The sequence below is a fragment of the Protopterus annectens genome, chromosome 16.part0, assembly GCF_019279795.1.
Source record: "Protopterus annectens isolate FY-2018-M chromosome 16.part0, PAN1.0, whole genome shotgun sequence".
NCBI lineage: Eukaryota > Metazoa > Chordata > Ceratodontiformes > Protopteridae > Protopterus > Protopterus annectens.
Window position 1 is genome coordinate 617,910,616 of NC_056750.1, and position 16,428 is coordinate 617,927,043.

A 16,428-nucleotide genomic window follows, 5' to 3' on the forward strand; every position below is an offset into this window, starting at 1 on the left:
TGCTTCTGCTTCTGGCACCGTACGGCAAGAAAGACTGATGTAATGGCGTCGGCTGCATGCTTTATACCCCTGAATACCTGCTGTCATGGAAGATGAGACAGCAACTGACGCAGGACCCAAGACTTTGATAATCAGGCCAACTGAGGGCTACTGCAAGCAGATAACCCAAATGTGATGACTGCAAAAGTGAAACAAGAAGAACATCCTAGAGGTATTTTGCTTGAAGGACAAAATCTAAGTTTTGTTGGAACTGTGAGGTTAATGGATGCTGGCAGGATGTTTTGTCTGTAGGTTGGGGAAGAGGTACTAGTATGAGCAACTGCAGGAGAAACATGTTTTTGAAACTTAAGAAACAGAGGAGTTTGAAGGACAGAGGATAAGAATGTAGTTAAGATTAGAATTAGGAGGGTTTATTTGGGTAAGTAGAAGTCAGAATTTAGAATAACAAGATTGTGGTGAGTCTGTAGACTTATAGGTGACTTTGAGATATGTGGGTGTTTAATAGTACAAGTGTGGGAAATACTAACATAAATCAGGATGAATGTATGTGGTGAGGTGTCTGTTAACAGTTTAGAATAGGTATAGGTAAGGAAGGGTAGTAAAGCAGAATTTACTGATTTAGTTGTGTACTGATGTAGAAACTTAGGATAGAGGGGTAAAAGCTAAGCACAACAGTGAGATGAGGGGAAGGCTGAGATATAAATATTAATATAATTGCAGTATATGACCAGTGACTAGTGGGATGAATTGAAGGAGTTCTGGCAATTGTTTTCTTTGAGGTACTGTTGGGGAGGGGTCTGAACAGGAGCCAACAAAGCAGAAAGCAGAATGGGGTGGGGGAAGGCTGATGGGAATGATGCTAAATGTTAGATGGAAGTTGAGAATAGGTAAATAAACAAAGGAGTGAGTCTACGATAGAAGTAAAGTTGTTTGGGGAGGTACAGCAATTCGGTGTCACAGGTGATAGGTGTATATGGGTAATATAATAGTACAGAAAAGACAGGTGAGTGGGGTAGGGCAGCAAAGCAAAGCTAAGGCTTCTAAACTTCATTCTCTTTATTACAGAAAGCAATGAGTTTATAGCCAGTGCTCAGCAATTAGCATGGAGGCACAAAGTAAAACAAGTGTTCTTTCACTAACTGAATGCAGACACCAAGAAGCAGAGATTATGAAGTAACTCATTTCCATAGGGCAATCTAACGGTCAAGTGAAAGGACAGTGACCAATTAGGTAAGTGGTCCTTAGAGTGTAAAGACTACTCTTTTGGAGGGATGTCACAGCCATTTGCCACCAAAGAGCAGCGCATATCTGACTAGCTGAAGCTAATATACAGCAAGGCTCTTGATGTTAAACTTGCTTGCACTGTACAATGACAATCTCAGTTGGCTACTGTTCACAGGTACAGCTTTTGCACAAGGCCAGTTCTGAATAAGTTTTAGCACTAGCAGTTTTACTACTATTAACTCTGGGCCCCCTTGTATTACGAGTCTGAATAACCCAGGGGCAGGAAGACATTTATATCTGTAAGGGACAAATGTGTCAGTACAGGGGTGAAACTTGTGGTTTCCCATCCACTCATCCAGATTCCATTTGACTAGAGTAAGAGAAAGACTTTACATGAAGAGAAAGACGAGTCCAGAGAAGTGGTACTTTCTATGAAAAATAGATCTATCCTCAAGCATGTTCTATTTAAGATGCAAAAGAGATTTCTGTCACTATTAGACTTGCAGATATGTAGTAGATCTGAAAGAATGGGGTTGGTAAGGATCAGGACAAGAAGCAGAGATCACCCCTCAGTAGCCTGTAAGATGTCAAAAGAGGGACAGGGCATTGAGACAATTATTGTTGCTTTTGTGACTTAGGCCACTGGTTTTCTTAGTGAGAGCATTGTAGTTGCTTGAATTCTGTCAGGATTTTGGACAGGTATATACAGAAGAGGGCATTATACTCAGTGACTGGCCTAATGAGTGCAGAATACAGTGGCATGATCACCTCCCTGGACCCGGACGCCATACTAATAACCTGTACAATGAAAAAAGGACTTCCTTACAACATTGGAAACATAGTGATTGAATGACAGCTCAGTGTCCACATTGGTTCCCAGATCCCTCACTACTGAGTCAATTTTCAGGGCTGTGTTGTCAATGCAATAGATGTGGAGAAATCCATGCATGCTGAAGGATACACTTGTTCATTTTTTGGCACTGGCTTTAAGTAGTGGTGTTGACACCATCTACTTATTTTGGAAAGACCTTGCTGAAGGATCTTTGTATTTTCTGTTGAGTTCATGATGGAACCAAGTTTACAGCCATATGCAAACATAATCAGCCATAAACCCTTAACATCAGCTCTGACCTCCGAGAAGTAGATGCCAAACAAGAGTGGCTCAAGGACTAAAATTTGAAGTACATCACTAGTGACCGATCTTTTGGAGGAGTAATATCTACCTAAACTAATTTCCTGGTGTCTACTGGTGAGACAGTTTACAATCTAACGAGTTACAAAAGGATTTACATTTTGCTGGATGAATTTATCAACTATGACCGAGTAGGGGATGGTGATGGAGATCTTTTCAAGGTCTACATATGAGGTTTGTCTAGATTTTGCCTCATCCAATGTTTCAGTAACCTTTTAGAAGACGTCAACTACATTAAGTAGGCAGGATCTGCCCTGGAGAACACCTAAATGGCTTGAGTTAAAAGAGTTTGTAGGCTGGCCATATCCTTATTTATTAATTACATAATGACCCTTTCCATAGCATTACACATGAAGCTGGACAGGCTTATAGATCTGTAGTTGTCAGGGTCAGCTGATGAGGAGGGAGATAACTGTTGCAGGCCTCCACTCGTCTGGGACAAACCCTGATTAGAGGCTGATACTGTAGAGCCTCTGCATGGAATTTGAAAGGTCCTGTTTCAGACTGACCAGTAGGCATCCAGGTATGTTATCAAGCCCTATAGAAGCAGTGTCCTTTGCCATGGAAAGTGCTTTGAGGATGTGCTCCTAGGAGATTTGGGGGTGGGTGTGTGGAAGCTGGTATGTGATCTAGGAGCTTGGGTGGAGGGGGATGAAGTCAGAGCAAAGTTTATCTGCAAGTAAATGGGCTATGTCCTACAAATCATGAAGAATGATGACACACCATCTCATGCTTCATAGAAAGATACATACGATTTTGGAAGTGAACACAGTCTTCCAGACAATAGCAATACTGGCAATGCTTTATTTTACCTACCCCCACTTGACTCCAAGTATTATAAACTAAGAAGGTTGCAGGAAAGATGCTATCATGTTAGTATGCCTCTTTACTTTTACTTATTGTTATGATGGCATTTGTATGGGGAGGGGGCTAACTTTGTATGGCAATGCTGAAGCACTTAGTGAAAAAATATAGCTAAACAAGATGGCTAATTCACTTGTTCTATACAAATCTTGGATATGCCTGAGTAAACTGTTTCAGATAACATAATGCTCTATCCCAATTAACAAATTAAAATAAAAAAAATGAAACAAAATTGATATATCCATATCAAGTCTTTGTATTATTTTCTGAATGGTATACTTTAAATCCATATAGTTTTATTGTAAAGGAGGAAAAAGACAATTCATTCTTAAAAGAATATTTGCACAGAATATATTAGCATTAGTATTAAAGCTTCAAGGTTATGTGTTCGCTATTTTTCCCTTACTTTCACAATTCAAGAAACTCATTTCTCCATCTCGGTATAGAATTTGAATAACACTGTTGAATTCAAGCAAGAAAAACTTCAAAATAAGCAGGCTATCCGCAGCATCTTTGTAAACAAAAGTGTGTGTGTGTGTGTGTATATATGTATGTGTGTATATAGATATATATATATATATATATATACACATATATATATATATATATATATATATATATATATACATACACACACACACACACACACACACACACACACACACACACACACACACACACACACACACACACACAAAGTGTTGTTAGTATCCTGTATGAGGGATCCAGATAGCAGATAATCAATTGTTTCTAGCTGATGCAGGAGCACAGAAAACCACAGGGTAAAACAATCCTGTAGACAAGTTGGGGCTGCTGATGGTGCAAAACAGTGTTTTCTCAGTGAAACAACTATCAACACTGCTACTATTTTTGTCGAGTTGTATAGTACATGTACCACCTGTAATGGGGAGCTGGTATTTGGTAGTCTGCCATTAACCCCTCTCCCCCATTCAAAAATAGTCAGAAGTGAGGGGGAGGGGGTTAAGGTAGGCACTGGCACTCCTTACTGATAGGCTAAATGACAAAGATCGCACAATGGAGTTTTTCAAGAAATGACGCATGAGCATCAGAATAAATGGCAAGCAATGCAGTGCAACAGCTGACAACTGTACAATACAGTCCTACACAAATCATGACTCTCAGATTAAAGTTAAGGGGAGCTGGGAAAATTAAAAAAAAATGCAAATGCATGCATGCACAAGCAAAAACACACATACACAATATGACGTGCGGATAAAACGTATCTGTGTGGTCTACTTATATATAAATGTAGCCAAAAACTTCAAATTTGTACACTTAGTATCGGTACTACTGCCGCTTCCTAAAAATAACTGCCCTTTGCTCCACGGCATATATTTTAATTAAAGATTATGCACTTACACTAGACCCTTTAACAAGGCAATTAGCATCACAACAAGAATATATTGCAGTGGATACAAATAACTTCTTTGTTGATTCGTTCACATCTTTTTTTTGTCTCATTTATGTATTTTAAACTCACCTTTGAAACACACATTCTCAACGCAATAAAGAAAACACACTTTAAACTTGGCAAACTTTATCATCAAATTTTACATGGACAAGAACACCAAAACAAACTGGCAAGCACCTTACCTATCCCTACTCTACTTTATGGTAGTGTCATCTTTACTAAACTTCATTCATCCCTTAGCAATAAACTTCAGTCTTATTACTATAAAATAATTAAATTCACCTCAGGAAAGCCTTACACCACTCCCAAGCAATCTCTGAACTGAACTGGTTGGATTTCCCAAACTATCTTTGCTATACCCAAATAACACTAGCCCATAAACTAATTTACAAACCAAATACCTGCCCAACTCTCTCATCAATGCTACAAACCTATATCCCTTCACTTATCCTAAGATGCTCCAACAAATTGCTAGTAAGTGTACCCAAGCCCAACAAAAGAGCTAGACAATGCTTTTTCTCCCATAGCATTGCTAAAAAAATGGAACTCCTTACCCTCACACATTACCCAAATAGACTGCATAAAGTAGCATTAAAAACTTACTTCATACATAACCTTAAATGCCAATGCAAATCAACCAAACCGCCATAAAACCTTCACTACTTATTTCTAATCCAGTTCCACAGTTCAAAATAACTTTTATCCTGACAGCAATACAGCTCAATTACCACTATAACTGTTCGGCAAGAACTGCCATATTTTTTTCATACGATGTCAAAAAGAAACAATTCAAGCTTTGTACATACTAACTGTTATCTACATTTATATAAGTTCTGATACATACTGATAAGTTTTATATCGTCTATGTATTCTACTTTTATAATTTTTTTTTTAATTTTTGCATATTTCTGCTTTAAAAAAATGTTTTGTCAAGTGTCTATATTTTTATTTGACTGTATTAATTGCGGAGCTTTTCTCCCCAGACCTCCACTGAAAATGGGTTCCTGACCCAGTGGACTTTCCCGGTCAACAAATGTCAATAAATAAATAAACAATAAATTAAGATTGGACATTTAGTATCTTTGAGCTGGTAAAATGCTGCCCCTGTTCAAAAATAATCATGGTGTATATTTGGTGCATGCTTGGCTGCACTCTTAAGCCCAGAAACCAATTTTCCATACATATTAAGCAAAACTGTTAATGTCAAGTGCAGCCTCATAAATGATAATGCTGCCAGTTTCTTTTCGCCACCTTAAAGACCTGCATAGATCATGCCAAGAACACAAATTATCCAGTCTACACTTACCATAGAAAGTGTTAGGATTGTAAGTACTACCACCTTCAGCTGCTTGTAGGCTTGAATCCTTTTTTCTAACCTGCAATGTTAAAAAAAAAAACAGAAAAATGTTATAACATTGTATCTAAATAATAAAAAACAGAAAAATGTTATAACATTGTATCTAAATAAATTAAACAAACAGGAAAATGTTATAACATTGTATCTAAATAAAAAACAGAAAAATGTTATAACATTGTATCTAAATAAAAAAAAAACAGAAAAATGTTATAACATTGTATCTAAATAAATTAAACAAACAGGAAAATGTTATAACAATGCTTCTAAAGAAGTTATAATTGGAAGAGATTCAAAATGTGTCATAAACAAAGAAAGGGTCAGGAATAGTGAATGCAAAAGACATTTAACATAACTCAGCCAGTGAAGCAGACAAAAATATCTTAAATAACTCAAAAGATTGCAGCTTGTGACTCCTATAATTTCTCCTTAGCCAACCGACTATCACCATTTAATCAAGAACAGTGACTTGTAATGATCCCCAGTGTCATATATAGGATATGCAGCTTCACTTTAACTACTAATGAGCTAGCTATTGAAAGATGAATGTTTATATCAGGGGTGTCCAACCTTTTGCAAGAGCCGCATTGAGTCAACAGAAATGGTCTGGGGGCCACGTGTAAAATATATTATTGCAAACGGCAAGTGAGGACCAAAAAAAAAAAAGGTCTCTCACGTAAAAAAAAGAGGTTCCGTAAACTGAAGAGCAAAATACCCCAGGTATATGCGGACTAATACAAAGTCGACCCACTGGCTGTATTGTGGGTGAATTTGAACAATGAATAAATTAAAATACTAATAATATTTAAAAAAAAAAAAACATCCAAAAATAAATTTGCAGCCCATTCAATAATTACTATTATGCTCTCCACGGTGTCTGCTTATTTCAGGAATGACACATAACACACACCGTGCTTGCATAATCTATATTGGGGTTGCTAAATTCCCCCTTAAGTAAGCCTCCACCCCCACCGAACGGTCTATTTTTATTTATTAATGACTAATATTCACACCTCCTAATTAGACCGTGGTGGTGGTGCTGCGGTTGTGTGTTGCTGTCTGGTTCAATTCTCAGCTATAGCGTCTTCAGTGTGGAGACATGCGTGAATGGGCGTACCTTTGTTGAAGGTTGTGCGTCAGGGCTGGCAACTCGGCACGTAAAAATCAACTACCAATCATTAGCAGACTGGAGTTCTGCTGTGGCGACCCCTAACCAGGAAAAGCCAAAAGACACTAGTGACTACAACAACATTTACATCTCCTAATTGTGTATTTTCCTTTTCTACTCCACTATCAGACAGGAATTAAAATTGGTCCAAATAACAGTGTATTCTGTACTTATCCACAATTCAGTTTTATCCTGCAGCTATTTCCTTATTGTCATTCAGACACACACATTGATTACTCTCATCTGTTACCTCCATTTTCTATGTCCTGTACCAAAATTCTTCCTAGTGTAACTACATTTACGTGCCAAATACAAACATTTTGTTATAAAATAAGAGTAACTATCCCCAGAACATTGTTGTGGTCCAAATGACAAGAACCCCTTCCCTCCAAAAAGACTGTTTGTACTCTATCAGAAACGTTTGCAATATCGACCTGAAACATAAACATCACACTCAAATTGCTTAGCCAACTTTACAATTCCCACAAACAGTAGAAATCTATCCGTTAACACTGTATTAGAAAAAAATATTAATGTTTTGTGTCTGTCTCCCACTGTCTACTCTTCTTTTTCTTTGAGGTTACTTTATTTCTTCACCCCCTCCCCTTCTGTTACAGTACATTCATTTCCATCATCGTAAGTCTCATTAGCCAGGACAGAAGAGAAATCTGATGCTTACTTTTTGGCTTTGGCCACACTCTTCACAAGTTAAGTAAGGACAAGTTTGCTTAAAATATCCTGTTTTACACAAAGAAAGCAGTCCTTGATTTTTTAAGACACAACTACTATAATGCATGAAAAAGTTTGATTATCGAGGTGTTTTAAATTTTCACTACAAACAACTCCACATTACCTTCCCAGACCCAAGTCCAAAAATATTTTCTGAAAACTGTGCACAGCTTTACAATGTAGTTGTATCAATTATGCCGAAAAACAATGCAAACCATACAACCAAAAAACACACAACACTTGCAGGAAATGATACATTTTCTTTTTACTAGTAGTTGTTTTATGCTTACAGACATACTGTGTACTATAACTAATACAATCATGCTCCCTGAATCCATCAGTCCTGTAATTCTTTCCCCTCTTCTCTCTGCCACATTGCATTTGACAAGTTTAGTAACAGCACAGTCGCAGATTCTACAGTTCTAGTGCTTAGAAATCCAGCATTGTTACATTCTCCAGACATTATTTTTTGTACACTTTGCAAGCTAACAGTAATAGTTATTAAAGGTATAATATTGCTGTCTCTATTTGTGTTGTACCTGGCTATATGTTCTTTTCTATAACTTTAAAATAAATCAGCTTAGTTAATTTTTTTTCATGTTTGGAGGCAAAGCAGCATAATTAAGAGAAGGTGTTTTTTTTAGTCTTTAAAAATGCAAAGCAGTCACTGTCTGGATTCACTTACTTTCGGAAAGTAAAATACTCCTGTACATCTGAAATTACTTGTTTGTTGTTTTAAAATGTCTGCACATGTAAAGCTGCTTACATGTGTGTGAAATTAATTTTATAGTAATCATTTGTGATACGTTAGGTTAGGGTTAGGATGCTGCACATTTCTGAGATGTTTGTAGTAGGCTGTCTGCATTGCATAAACTCAAATTGCAGTAGAAAGTGAAACTGCATCCTTTAACCAAGAAGAAAATTACTTAGCTTACCTTTTACTGCTGGAGATGTTGTAGTGTAGTCAGTGTGTACTGTGAAATAAAATAAATCCTCTCACTCTTCGCCACGATCTCGCTACTTCCTTCAGCTTTACCGCAAATATAAAAAACGACCGAACGGTGTTTTGGCGCATGCGCATACCAGCGGAAAGACGCTGGCATGAAAAAAAAGTGAAAAAAGTAAGTTGGCGCATGCGCAGAACAGCTGAAGTACGCGGACGTGTAAACACACGGAAAAAAAGTTAAATTTCAATTAAATTTAAATTTAAGGGTCGCGGGCCGCATGGAAGAGCTCTGAGGGCCGCATGCGGCCCGCGGGCCGCGGGTTGGACACTCCTGGTTTATATAAACCAGTACATGTTCCTTCTAGAAAATTCAGTCTGATAACAGACCTTATGAAGGTTAGCCTAAGTCCAGAATCTGTCTCACTTACTTCCTGACAGCATGCAATCACCGCTTGGTGTCAGAGTGAAAAAAATATGCCTGTAGAAGTGAAAAATATATATTTGCTTAAGGAAAGAAGTGTAATTTTATGTGGAAATATGCTCCAAATACAGCCACTAAAAATATTCTCACTGCAAAGAAACTCAGCAGAAAAGTCTAAAATTTGGATTCAGAGATTCAGTTTATTCTTTGCTGCTAGTGAATTAACAGATATGCCTGAATAGGTGCAATCTGCTACATTTCTGTAACTGACTGGGACAGATGTTTTAATGGTATTTAACAGTTTTTTCTTGACTGAGATAAAAAGCTCTTAGAAATTCAGTAGTGTCAGCCCAGATGAAATCTGCAATAGAACTTTTTTTTTTTCCTACAATGATACAAGGTCCTAGAGAGAGTACAGAAAAATGAAGACAGAGGGTATGGATTGTGAATTTGGTAAGCTGAATGATTTACAAATAAAATGAAAACAGTAAAACAAGGATTTAAGTAAACTGTTAGTGAATATATTAAAGAGTAGACGGCCGAGAATGGAACCCTGTGGCACACCAGTATTGACAGGAAGGAAGGGAGAAAAAAGTGCAGACATTTAATAGACTGATATCTATTGGTTTAGTAGTTGTTAAACCATAGTAGCATGGGTTGTGATGGCCTTAGGGAAGACAGATGGGATGAAAGGAGGTTTGACCCAATGCAAAAAAAGTTTTCTTTGCACATTACTGAAAGTTTGTCTGTTAGGCTGTATCTCATTATAGCCCACAGAAAAATGTGAAGCCATTAGACTGTTCACAAAATGATTTGTTGAACGTAACCATACACCATGAAGACAGGAAAACGTCAACCATCTGCTTTTATTATGTGTAATCTCACACAATGGTTTATGCTCTAGAAGTCATTCTGATATTGGTAGAATGCAGGAAAGTTGGAGAAATTCGTAAGTACAATTATGATTAAAGATATTGAAAGATGGGGGAGGCAAAATGAATTCATACGGGTAGCAGTTCTGTCATTTGAACTAAATGTTTATGACTGGACTGAAAATGAAATGAGTGGACATATTCCTACAGGTATGACATTCTTAAGCATTTCCCATCCTTTGACTCCATACAGTACACAAGACTAGTAGGGAAATCAGAAAATACGGAGTAGGTAACAGAATGGTGGGATCAGCTTTTAACAGTTCTAAAGTGGGCTCATTTTTCGTGGATGGCTGGATGGATGCATGGATTCTTGTTGACTCACTGGTTGAGTAGGTAACAGAATGGTGGGATCAGGTTTTAACAGTTCTAAAGTGGGCTCATTTGTCGTGGATGGCTGGATGGATGCGTGGATTCTTGTTGACTCACTGGTTGAGTAGGTAACAGAATGGTGGGATCAGGTTTTAACAGTTCTAAAGTGGGCTCATTTGTCGTGGATGGCTGGATGGATGCGTGGATTCTTTTTGACTCACTGGTTGAGTAGGTAACAGAATGGTGGGATCAGGTTTTAACAGTTCTAAAGTGGGCTCATTTGTCGTGGATGGCTGGATGGATGCATGGATTCTTGTTGACTCACTGGTTGAGTAGGTAACAGAATGGTGGGATCAGGTTTTAACAGTTCTAAAGTGGGCTCATTTGTCATGGATGGCTGGATGGATGCGTGGATTCTTGCTGACTCACTGGTTGAGTAGGTAACAGAATGGTGGGATCAGGTTTTAACAGTTCTAAAGTGGGCTCATTTGTCGTGGATGGCTGGATGGATGCATGGATTCTTGTTGACTCACTGGCTGTAATTTTAACAGGTGCCACTGCTTCGGATCCATATTGCTGACAGACATTTTTAGGGATAAGCAAACATGTTTTTTGCAGGGCCACATTACCTAACATATAATGTTTCAGCCTCTGTATACTACCACCACATTTAGATAGCAGAGGACTTGCACTTAAAGGGTGGTTTAGTACATGACAGTTACTGAGAGAGGAATTTATAAAGAAAGAGATGTGTATTAATGCCAATGAAAAAGTCAATACATGACTGGTCGGAATTTGATAGAGGTTCATATGGGGAAAAGGACAATCTCAATGTTTGCTGAAAGTGGTTTTCAATGATATTCACTTGTAGTAATCACTGCAGTGACATTTACTTGCAGTGACAGCATTTCCACCAACAACAGTCATACAGTTGACCAGCTCCAAGGTGGACTGGTTTATAAAAATCTGCGAAAATTGGAGAATTAAGCAAGGAAGTGACAGATTGTGTTTGGAGTAGGCAACCATTATAAGAAGCATGTGAAAAAATGGGAAGTATGGTTATATGTGCCTTAAGAATAAAGGATTTGGGGGTCTGGATGATGCTAATATTTAACTGTGAAAATCAGTAAAGACAGTAATGTAATGCTGGACTGTTTGCTTCTGGAGTTAATGAACAGACGTGTAAAGGCCAACTATGCCAAAAATGCAATCTTGCCTTTCTAGAGAGTAAATTTACATCCCTACTGGATGACCCGCACACTTTCACATATTAACAAAGCATGAATTAGCAGTTCCCCCCGCTCTGTGGCGTTTCTATACTGGTTTGCCTTCTCAGTTTACATGATGCTGGGCCCAAATGAAATCTCATACTTTTCTTGTTACTGAATCACAGTGCCTATTACATCTGACAGCTAACCTTGTATTAAATATTCACAAACATGAAGCTGTAACATTAAATAGTGCCCATGATATAAGGAAGCAACGTATTTGAAAAAGCATCATACCTGCAGGTTCTTCTGTTATCTGATTAACATTAATAACTGAGGAGTCTCAAAGTTTATTTATGCCATGTTACCAGAAAATAAAACATCAGATACATTGCTGATTCAGTGGCTTCAGTGACTGTTACAGTCAAAGAAAGGTGCATCACTCTTCCTTTACTAAACAAACACCAGTGTACCTTTATCAGACTTGGAACTATCAAGCAGTCACATTGCAATCAACACACCTGGCTAAGGCAACTTCTAATTGTCAATAAATATATAGTCTCCTCATCACCTCATGTTACTGTAAATACTATATACTGCATCACTTACAAAATACATATCTTGAAGTAAACACTCAACTTCAAAAAGATGACAGGTCACTGGAGGCAAAAGTAGAATTAAACAAGTCATGTCATGTTTGTGTACTTGAACCCCACTGTACTCCATCAGGCTTTTGAAGACTACACTTATGTAAGTAGTTGGTTCCCTATCAGAAGCCTGAAACACTATAAGCTTGAAAATCAAATTCCTGAAACCAAAAGCCTGAAATTTCAAAATCCCGAAAACCCAAAATCCTGAAACTCAAAATCCTGAAAACACAAATAATGCTAACATGTCACTATAAAGACACTAATATCTACCAACTGACCCTGACCCTAACCCTAAGGTCCGTCACTATGGCACACTCACCTGACCCGCGCCCTAATCCTAACTCACTTAAACCGCCCCTAACCCCAATATTTGTCACTACTGCATGCATGCCTAACCTGCGCCCTAACCCTAACTCACTTAAACCGCCCCTAACCCTAACATAAAACCAACCGCACACTTACCTGAACCCAACGTATGACCTAACACCACAGGGCTAACAATAGCAAAGCCACAATGACGTCAGTATGTCCATTTTGTGTTTTCAGGATTTTGGGTTTTCGGGATTTTGAATTTTCAGGCTTTTGGTTTCAGGATTTTGATTTTCAAGCTTATAGTGTTTCAGGCTTCTGATAGGGAACCAAGTAGTTACCATACATGTCACAATGGACTCCAAACTTTAACAGTTTTATGTTCTTTGCGTTGCAGAGATTAAACATGGATGAAACAGGTGGCGACTTGCAGAACAAACTGGAAATGCAGATTAGATTTAATGCCTGTAAACCTCTGGGCCTGAATGACAGCGTTTTAAAGGCATAATCAGCTATTTTATAAGTGGGAATGAAACTGTAAAAATAGTCCTCAGCAACGAGATTACTGAATTAATGGTGTATGTTTTTCTTTGTGTTTTGTATTTTATTAACTAATAATTTGCTAAAAATGATTAGAAATAATTTTACTCTATTTCAGGAAATGTGCTACAAAATGTATTTTTATGCCAATGTGATTAAATATGTGCAACTGTATCTTTAAGAACTTGAACTGTATCATGTGACTTGACAGTATTTAAGGAATTGTTTTAATGTTCTTAGTAGATTTTGATGAAGTCTTTGAATAAACAAAAGCACTAAACCTACATTGGCTGCATTGGTGCAGCGGTTAGCGTCGTCGCCTCACAGAAAGAGATTCTCCCGTTCGATTCTCGGCTGGAGTGCCTTCTGTGTGGAGTCTGCATTTCTTCCCCGCGGTCGAGTGATGTTTAAAGACATGCAGGTAGATGCATGCGTGAATGGGTGTACCTTCTTTGAAGGCTGGGCTTCGGGCTGGCAACTTGGCACCGTAAAAATCCACTACCAATCATTAGTGGACCAGAGTTCCACTGTGGCGACCCCTATCTGGGAAAAGCCGAAAGGCTAACACTAAACCTACATTTTTGAGAGGTGAGGTGCCTTGTAAACAATTCAATTTTTTGTTTTAGTTTTGCGTTTAACTTCTGAGTGTTTTTGTACAGCCTCATATAAAAGCAAAAGTCATTTGGCTAATTAGTAAATTCCTTCACTTATGCAAGCTCACAGATAAAATCATGCAGTCAGCTTTAGCTGACAAGCATAGGCTCCATTAAATGACAAAGTCTAAATGCACCCCTAACTGAGTGCAGTTTTGTCTCCTTTCACAACTTGAAATACAAAGAACTAGTTGGATTTATTAATAAGCTTCATTCTAATATAAACAAAAAACAAAATCACGAGATCTTTACTATGTAACCATCCAATCATCAGAATCATGCTTTAGATCAGTATAAAGTTTCCTCAAGTAGCTAAGTAACCACCATTTTCCAGGTACATGTTACCAAATACATCCATCCAGAACCCTTTTTGCCTATTTTTGCACATGAGGTTGAGCTATCACTTCAAAAGTGACAATCAACTTGAGCCAATATTCACACCGTTGAGTGTAATCTCACCTGCCTCATGTTCAGACTGTGACTCCCATTCATCAGCAAATTCTATAACCTCAGGATAATCGTTAACCCTCATTAGGTTCAAGCACAGATACCTCACACACATAATCAAATGATTGAGGCATACCTTGCAGAAGGTCCATTGCTTACTCAGCCTGATGGAAAAAAAAAAAAACATTTTCTGGACCACTGAGAAAGGTAACTTGTATTTTACTTCATGCTATTCAACACTATGATTGCATCTGAAAATTGCACCATTTGCTGCATGCTAGTGAAATCCACAAACATCCAGAAACACTGGCCTTTCTTCCAGAGAATGTCTTTTTCACCAGGTTTTCACAACTGTGGGAAAAAAAAACCCTGCTCCTTCTCATACAAAGTCAGAAATTGAACCAGAATCATTATTGGATGACTGTAAGCTCTGCCAGACAGAAATTACAGCAATCAATAAGCCTTGCTACTCCTAGCGATCTACCGAAAAATGAAAATCCTGTCCATTTTATCATCTTGGTTTTCAAACACTTAAGGAAATCAAAACTTTCCTCACATTCCAAAGTATGACTTATTTTTGCCAGTGTATTTTATCTTCCTGGGTAACTGATTTCTGTTCAGTGTACAATGTTTGATTTCTGTTCAGTGTACAATGTTTGACTACTTAACTCCTTACATTTATTTAGAACATCACGCACATTGCTAGAACACTAGCACAAGGTTTAACACCTCACTAGTATCATCTACACATGACTCATGCTGTCTAACAGAATGATTCCACAGGTCAGACACAATTTTTCTTTGTCTGACTACTTCTAATGCAATACTCACTGGACTATCAAATTAATAAATTAATACTGGCAAAATGCCTTATATTATTATTCATTAAACTTATACTGAATCTGATTATGAGAAACATGCACAGCACTGCAAAAAGCATAACAAGCAGAGTAGAATTTCGAACATTCCAGGGGACTTTTATAATTCTGCTGTTCATAAATCTGCACTCTAAGCCATCTTATAAAACTGTCCAAAGGGTAGTAGAGAGAGAAGTACTTGGTTCTAGTACTGTGCGTCATTTTAATCTGTTTAGCAGCTGTGTAGTTCTCTTGTCATGCTGTTCTAACAGATCACTTGTTACACTTAAAAGAACCACGATAAAAATGAATCCTTCAAGGCAACCAGGATAACAGAAAAAACACACAGTTTTATTGTGAAGCGCTTTTCGTCATTCACAGTTGAATGACTTCTTCAGACAAAATTAAATGGAAAATTCATAGTTTATATACATCACTCAGTATTAATTAACCAATCCTCAAATTGCAGCAGTCGGAGAAAGAACCTTGTCAATGGTCCTTTTATTTAAGGTAGGACTATGCGTGCTTGTACGTTTTGAAAATATTTTCTGGAAAATCAGTAACACCACTGAAAAATCAAAAGCCATCACTAAAACAGCCTGCCTTTGGCAGTCCAAATATCTGTTGAGGGGCAGGCAAACACCACACTTAAGTCAATACCAGGACACGTGTTGGGTCCTTGAGGACAGACTCAAATGATGTACACATCTGTTCTGAAAAAATGGGCCCAGGGATTCCAGCAATGAACTCTGCACCAGGTAAGGTTCTTTCAGGATAATCCAGTCTGAACTGGTTTAGGTTTCTCTGGCCTTGGTTGGCAACAAGCATATAATTCTGCAATTATGACTTTTTTTCAGTGCCTTCCAACACCCCAACTCAAATGGCTACTTACTGACATTATAAGACTCAAAAGGATTTATCATTTTTGCCATATTAAGATCTGTTTCATCTACTGATGACTTAGTATTGCAAAGCCAAAATACAAGAGACCCAGTACGCCTGACTGCTCTTATCTAATTCTGTAGCATCTTTTACTAAAATACTATCAATGCATTTAATTTCAAGTTCAGTAGTCTTACAAACCTTTTTTTTACAGTAAAGACAACCGCCATCACTCTAATAAGCTCCTAAAATGTGCAAATGAAAGTGTTTAGGACTATTTACCTATTACAACAGCACTTGCTACCACA

The 16,428-nt window shown here is 37.8% G+C and overlaps 1 protein-coding gene across 7 annotated transcripts in view; it reads right to left on the reverse strand.

The window, feature by feature from the left end:
• Positions 1 to 16,428, reverse strand: part of CIZ1 (CDKN1A interacting zinc finger protein 1) — a 2,016,138-nt gene that overhangs the window by 124,036 nt on the left and 1,875,674 nt on the right. For all 7 annotated transcript variants that reach the window (XM_044058876.1, XM_044058878.1, XM_044058879.1 and 4 more), the window contains one exon: positions 6,019 to 6,088. In XM_044058876.1, the coding sequence (XP_043914811.1) occupies positions 6,019 to 6,088 (70 nt within the window). The remainder of the gene's footprint in view (positions 1 to 6,018; positions 6,089 to 16,428) is intronic.